The sequence below is a fragment of the Rhinatrema bivittatum genome, chromosome 8 (assembly GCF_901001135.1).
Source record: "Rhinatrema bivittatum chromosome 8, aRhiBiv1.1, whole genome shotgun sequence".
Classification (NCBI taxonomy): domain Eukaryota; kingdom Metazoa; phylum Chordata; class Amphibia; order Gymnophiona; family Rhinatrematidae; genus Rhinatrema; species Rhinatrema bivittatum.
This window is the reverse complement of record NC_042622.1, coordinates 21,377,127-21,384,696: the sequence shown is the minus strand read 5'-3', so window position 1 is coordinate 21,384,696 and position 7,570 is coordinate 21,377,127. Positions and strand designations below refer to the sequence as shown.

General features: G+C 41.4%; 1 protein-coding gene across 2 annotated transcripts; it reads left to right on the top strand.

The window, feature by feature from the left end:
- Positions 1 to 263: 263 nt before the first annotated feature.
- On the top strand, positions 264 to 6,865 carry PCK1 (phosphoenolpyruvate carboxykinase 1). Of its 2 annotated transcripts, XM_029613765.1 has the most exons (10): positions 271 to 468; positions 832 to 1,077; positions 1,621 to 1,802; positions 2,406 to 2,609; positions 2,712 to 2,899; positions 3,330 to 3,492; positions 3,610 to 3,834; positions 3,941 to 4,072; positions 4,846 to 4,941; positions 5,872 to 6,865. In XM_029613765.1, exons 2-10 carry the CDS (start codon positions 854 to 856, stop codon positions 6,324 to 6,326), a joined length of 1,869 nt encoding a protein of 622 aa, XP_029469625.1. In that variant the 5' UTR covers positions 271 to 468; positions 832 to 853; the 3' UTR covers positions 6,327 to 6,865. The 2 variants fall into 2 exon arrangements, with proteins under 2 accessions (XP_029469624.1, XP_029469625.1); XM_029613764.1 differs by having other exon boundaries at positions 264 to 468; positions 2,406 to 2,899.
- The last annotated feature ends 705 nt before the right edge of the window (positions 6,866 to 7,570 follow it).

Below are 7,570 nucleotides of genomic sequence, written 5' to 3'. Positions count from 1 at the left end.
AGGCTGTTCCAGTGAGCTCGGTGGCCCAGTGCATACAAAGAAATAACCCAGCCCTCTTGCATCAGAACTGAAGTAGGTCAAAGTTTACCTGGCCAACAGGTTATGCAAGTACTTCATTCAGCAAGTTCAATGGGCTGAAAACCTTTGCTGTAGGTATTCAGAAGTCAATAACTTGTTAAATGATTAGCCCCTTTAGGGTTTTATTTTTGCAAATTGTTTGTGATAAAAACTTGTTGATGGCTTTGTTCCAAGGGGACAGGCCTCACTCGATGACGTGAAGGACAAGCCCCTGTCACCCGTGCTGACTGGCCTGACTAAGTCTTCCGAACAGTATTTAAGAAAGCTGGCATCCTCCTTAGGAATGGAAGATGAGAAGAACAGTCCAGAGAGAACCAAAGCAATCCTAAGAAAAGGCTTGAAGAAACCAGCTTAGAAGACCTTACTCTAAAAGACTCAGAAGGAGAAATTGTAAGTAAATCTATGTGAAAATATGTCCTTCTTTTCCGTTCTGCCCCTCTCATATATTTATGCTACAGTTAAGTCCAGTAATTGCAGAGTACCAGTAGCCATGCCAGTTCATAAGAAAACAGGATTCTTTACAGAATATGGACCAACATAGGAACGATCCAAAGATAATGTTGTACATGAGATTTCAAGACTGCAAAAGCCCCATCTAGAGATGCCTGTAAAATGTCTCTAGTATAGTAGAATGAATTTCATTCTTTCCTTGACGATTTCATGTGCTTTTCTATATATAAAAAAAAAAGATCATGGTGCAACACGGAATTATAATTTAAGATATCTGCTAAAGATTGAACCACTTGATTGCAGGTTGCAATATTACACAACAAGAATGCCACCCCAGATACAAACCGGGCTCAAGGTCACCAGCAAAGTGGTCCAGGGCGAGCTGAACAGCTTGACTCCAGAAGTGAGAGACTTCATCCAAAGCAACGCCGCGCTCTGCCAGCCCGAGAGCATCCACATTTGCGATGGCTCGGAGGAGGAGAACAAGAAAATACTGAACCTGATGGAGGAGCTGCACATGATCAAAAAGCTGACCAAGTACGAGAACTGGTAAGTGATCACTGGTAGGTTTCTAGGGAAAAGAAAACATAACTGTTGCTTAACTAGATCGTCTTTGATGGAAACATGTATTTAACAGTGACTAGCTTGCCAGAGTTATCTTCCTTTCATGAATTTCTCAACAAGCCCAGCTGAGTCCTAAATGCTGTAGGGGGGGTCCTGGAGGAAAAAGGGTCTCCGTGCAGGACTCTGCCACCTTTCACTGAAATAAGAAAAAAAATTATCCAACAACGTTGAACGTGACCACACGAGTCCCTTAGCATCTGAAGAGGCACCCTGTGTGGTCTCAAAAGCTCACGCACGCCAACACCTTTGGATAAATGGATAATTCTTATGATGGTCCAGTGAAAGGCATCAGGCAGTTCAACACATCTGTTCCCAGATGAAAGCAGCATAAGCTTTAATGTCAAGTAAAGCTAAGCAGGACGTATCTGACATTATTGCCACAGACTGTACGCTCTAGTGCTAGATTTTTTTAGTTTTTGGGTAAGCGCTGAATTGTTATTTCTTCCTTGTTTTGTTTTTTTTTAACAGCTGGCTGGCTCTCACCGACCCTCGGGATGTGGCGAGGATCGAAAGCAAAACCGTCATTATTACTCAAGAGCAAAGGGACACCGTGCCAATCGCTAAAACTGCCATCAGCCAGCTGGGGCGCTGGATGTCCGAAGATGATTTTGAGAAAGCTTTCAAGGCAAGGTTTCCAGGGTGCATGAAAGGTGAGCAAAATTTGCTTGGTATATGGCACAGTGGCATTAATCGGCATCAGTATTCAGAGCTGGAATAGTCACAGTTATCTAACAGAAACTGATGTACTACATTATTGTCATGCATGAGACAGCCAGACATAAAGTGAAACATGCAGACAGAAGCAGAAATGAAACAGAGCCATTAAAAAATATACCCTATGTACAGCTTCATTTACTAGAATGTGTGTATATATATATCCTTGTTTTTCACGGCTGCTTCCTTATAGGAGTGAAAATGTTGTGCCTCGTTTAATGTGAATGATGAGACTGATATTGATAATTACTCATAATATTGCTAATGATCATAATGACACATCATAATTCCGCTAATGAAAATCTGTACATCTCTCTGGAGAGCTAGCTAGCGATGTACTTTTTTAAAAAGGTGGCAGTACAAATTTTAGAAAGACAGAATCTGTATAATCACACATTAGTTCTGCCACTGTATTCTTCCCACGCTATACATTTATTTCGGACCTCATTCACAATGACATGCCCGAAGGAAGTTACAGCGGTCAAACATTAAGATTTAGAATACAACTTCATGCCTATGTTTTGTTGCCTTTGTTTCAGGGCGCACAATGTATGTTATTCCCTTCAGCATGGGGCCCATTGGTTCCCCACTGTCCAAGACTGGGATACAGCTGACCGATTCGCCCTACGTTGTGGCCAGCATGAGGATCATGACCCGAATGGGAACAGCGGTCCTGGAATCGCTGGGCGATGGGGAGTTCGTGAAGTGCCTCCATTCCGTCGGGTGCCCCTTACCGCTGAAGCGTAAGTTACTGGCCTTCCCATTCGTTACTGGCCTTCCCATTCGTTTGGATCAAAGCTTGGCAGCTTCAGTTTATGACTTTGCCACATTTCTGTTTCTTTCAGATTCTTTGGTGAACAACTGGCCGTGCAATCCGGATCTGACCCTCATTGCTCATATCCCCGACCGCAGAGAAATCATTTCTTTTGGTAGTGGCTATGGAGGAAACTCTTTGCTGGGGAAAAAGTGCTTTGCTCTCAGGATTGCGAGCCGAATTGCCAAGGAAGAGGGCTGGCTGGCAGAGCACATGCTGGTAAGAAAAGGCTGCATTATAATAATCAGATTTTTAAAGTGCGTTAGAAAAAGACATTAAAGGCATCCCAGCCTGCTGCTAAGTAAATAGCTATTGTAATTATGGACAGTAAAGTACATATTAATTCCTATTTAATATTTTTTATCATGCTTGTTACTGTGAATAATAAACATGATTCAGATTTCATATCTTCAACAAGAAAGCATAGCTTATAAAGTAGATAAAGCATTGCTATCAATGGTAGTAGATAAATAAAAGGTAATGGATTATTATTTTTTACATTTTGTTTGTGTTATTAAAGCTGCACATATACGGCCTATATTGATGCTTGGTAATTGCAGTAGTTGTGGTAGGCCTCGTTATTTTGATAAGTGAGAGGACTGATCACAGGAGAAATTAATAATTTGGAGGATGCTTTCTTGTGCAATAGATACTGGGGATTACAAATCCCGAAGGTGAGAAGAAGTACTTTGCTGCTGCTTTCCCAAGTGCCTGTGGGAAAACAAATTTGGCTATGATGAACCCAACGTTGCCGGGATGGAAAATTGAATGCGTAGGGGATGATATTGCCTGGATGAAGTTCGATGAACAAGGTAAACTTTTTTTTTTTGAGGATGCAGTATCTATGCTGAGTGTTAAACGGCCCAGCATTTACTGCACAGCAGAAACTTGTGTTTCAGTTCTTTACCTTTTGCATGATTTATTTGTAGGCAACCTAAGGGCTATCAACCCTGAAAACGGCTTTTTCGGAGTTGCTCCGGGGACTTCGGTGAAAACCAACCCCAATGCTATTAAGACCATTCAAACGAACACCATCTTTACCAACGTGGCAGAAACCAGCGATGGCGGCATCTACTGGGAGGGCCTCGATGAGCCACTCACCCCAGGAGTAATACTGACATCGTGGAAGAACAAGGAATGGACACCCGAAAATGGTAGGTAAAGAAAACATGTAAATAACACAAGGACTCTTCTTTTTCATGCTGCTGTCAGCTACATGTTTGGACTGGAATAACTAACAAAGCATCTCTGTTTTTTCAGAGGAACCCTGTGCCCACCCTAATTCTCGATTCTGTACTCCGGCCAGTCAGTGCCCAATCATTGACCCTGCCTGGGAAGCTCCAGAAGGAGTGCCTATTGAGGGCATCATTTTTGGGGGACGTAGACCAGTTGGTAAGAGCAAAATGATTTATTTTTACATGAAAGCTGAATAAAAATAAATGTTAGAAAATAGATTGTAATATTTAAGTAATAACACTGATAGAGAATATATGCACCCTGAACTAACTACAAGCCATGGGTGCGTCACAAAGCAAAGCTTGCTAAAAAAATACTCTCCATAATGTATGGTTATTCCAACATTATCGCGCACCCTGGAGGATTTTATTACAAAATGACTGTTCTCCCTTCTCAGCCTCTTGAGAGAGAGAGAGAGGGAGAGGGAGAGGGAGAGAGAAAGAGAGAGAGAGACTTTATAAGGCCTTCATAGCATTCAACTATTTATATGACTATCGGAGGGCCACCAAACAGCTCGAGGTGAGGTGTTGGTGGTGGTTTAGGGTTTTGGGGCCAGTTTGACACGCAGAGTGAGACGTATTTGGAGTGAGGAAAGTCTCACGAAGATGAGATTTCTACCATGTTCTTGATGGCCTCTATAACAGGGTGCTCTCTCTCTCTTGGTGCAAAAAAACTTTAACGCACGCAGCAATACACTACCTATGCGAAGCGCATGGTGCGGTAAATCTAAAATGATCATAAACACGTCCCTTTTCCTTACCGTGGGCATTATAGCATTTTGATGAATCTAGGGGGAGATTTTGGAGACAGGTAGAAGACAACGGTGCTGTCAATAGTGCAGAAATTTCTATGTTCTCTAAAAGTCCCTGGACTTAATGCATACAGAATTTTCAGATATTTAATGCTAGTTGCCTTCCTTTCTTCGGTAGGGGTGCCCTTAGTATACGAAGCATTTAACTGGCAGCATGGAGTTTTTATAGGCGCTGCAATGAGATCTGAAGCAACGGCAGCAGCTGAACACAAAGGTAAAATCACAGTTTCGTTAGCTTAATGTTAAATAACTTATGATGGATGCTGCTCTGTTTTACCATAAAACTGTATTAGGTGTTTTTAGTGCAGAAATAAACTTTATAAGCATGAACCAATGCTAATACTTTGCTTTATCCTTCACTTAGTACAAAATAAATATCCCTTGACTATTCAAAAGTATGACCTCATGTAGCTATAGAGAATAATGCTGTACAGGAAGATGATATGAAGATCCTTACTATGGGATAATATGTAGCCATGAGATGTTTGGATGCTAACATTTATAGTTTTCAGATAGTAATGTAATGCAAAAAAAATATACCGGTAATTCTGAAGTGAATAATGATATTATAGTCTTCATAACATTCTATGAGCACTCTTGAAACCCAAAAGGCAAAAATGGGAACTGGATTCAGATGGCAGCCAATGCTGGGCCCCGACTTTTATGGTCTGGGGTACTGATATGCTGGCATTATGGAAAAAGCACAGGACGGCTTCTATGGCCAAGCCCATAAGCAAAACACATTCAAGCAGAATTGAATTATCAAGAAGGCTGCTTACCCTGTAAAAATGTTGCTAGCAGTAATTTTGTTATGGGTTTATCAGTTACTTGATTTTCATTTTTAATATTACCACCCTTAACATAAGGCTTGGGGGTAACCTGTACGGAGGGGCAGTTACCACCCTTAACAGAAACACGGGGGTAACCTGCACAGAGGGGCAGTTACTACCATAAGAAACTTGCTGGGCAGACTGGATGGACCATTTGGTCTTCTTCTGCCGTCATTGCTATGTTATTATGCAAGATGCTATAATACTCTTCTGACCAGCTCAGATGCAGTAACTAAGTGGGCGAGCTGAAATCCAGCATGTAAAAAGGATGCTGAGCTCGGTTGCATATATTTATACTTCATTCTCTTTGGCAGGCAAAATCATTATGCACGACCCCTTTGCCATGCGGCCTTTCTTTGGATACAACTTTGGTAGATACCTGTCCCACTGGCTCAGCATGGAGCATCTCCCATCCGCAAAGCTGCCCAAGATCTTCCACGTCAACTGGTTCCGCAAAGACGTGCAAGGCAGGTTCCTCTGGCCCGGTTACGGAGAGAACTCACGCGTGCTGGAGTGGATGTTCAGAAGAATCGACAGAGAAGACTGTGCCAGACGGACTCCCATTGGCTATGTCCCTGCCGACACAGCTTTGAACCTCAAGGGCTTAGGCGACGTCAATACTAAAGAGCTGTTTCACATTTCCAAAGAATTTTGGCAAGAGGAGGTTGAAGACATTAAGAAATACTTTGACGAGCAAGTCAATGCAGACCTTCCTTACGAAATAGAGAGAGAGCTGCTTGCTTTAGAACAAAGGATAAAGCAATTATAATGCTTCTGAGAAAGATATGCATTAATGCATTCCAAAATGTTTTTGTTTGAAGACAAGGAAGGGTGAACATCATATCTCTTTGAATTGTCAATAGGTAGTAGCAGAGCTAGCAATGACTAATAGGGAGCTGCTGCCCAAGATAAATGAATTACTATTTCCATTTAAGAGAATTATGAAGTGATTTAAATGGAGAGTGAGAAGTACTGTACATACAATATTTCAGGAGTTTCAGCTCAAATTTTCATGCAAATAATAGAATTGTACTTTCTATATTGTGCAGAAGTATTATAAATCAGCAAGACAGAGAGAGAGAGAGTGAGAGCAAGAGAGAGAGAGAATATCACTATTATTTATATATATATATTTTATTAAGCATTTTCTATTGGAAGTTTGTTAATCTGAAATAAAAGGAAATGTTACTGTATGTCATTAATATGTATTTTATATTATTTTTCTATCCCATTCATTTCATTTACTGTATTCATTTACAGTTATTTTATGTGACTCATTAAAATAACAAAATAAATGTTTTTGCAGTCTCTTGTCTTTACGGCTTTTCTTTTCACAATTGCCGTTTTAAGCTGCCTTCTGTTATTAAAGCGCTCAGCCTGGGTTCATGAAGGTAAACATCTGCAGCAGCTGGCACCTCGCTCTTGTTAAGGACTTAGGGCCAAATTCATTAAGGTGTTTTCCTGTAGACCAGAATGGGAGAAGAGCTTTTAGGAAATCAGGCCCTTAGGGCCTATTTCATGAAGGCTTTTCTCCCATTAGGTATTTATAGGAAAAGATGAATTAGGCCCTTGGTGGGTCCTGTCACATCTGTAGAGGGGAGGGGACCTACATGGTCTACAGATCTTAGGTGCTACCATACCTTGGGATTATTGCAATATTTGGTGCAAATATAGGAATAATCCAAGAATTTGGTGAAAGTGGTTTCAGCCGTAACTAGAGTCGCCACTTCACTCCAGGTCCACCAAACAGGCTGATCCAGTCCTGGTTTAGCCCTGCTGCATGCAGGGACATGTAGCTCTGATTTTCTCAACTGAGTGCTTTAAGCAACTCGTAACTACAAATCCCAGCATGGAATGGGGAAAAACCAGGACAACATCAGCATGTTCGGTTGATTTGGGGCGAGGTTGTGGTCTGTTCTCCACAACCAAGTCTGGTTGTGGAGAACAGACTTGACCAAAGATTTCCTTTTGTTCTTCTCTCTTTGGAGGAAAAATAATTGAGTTAAGCAGAAA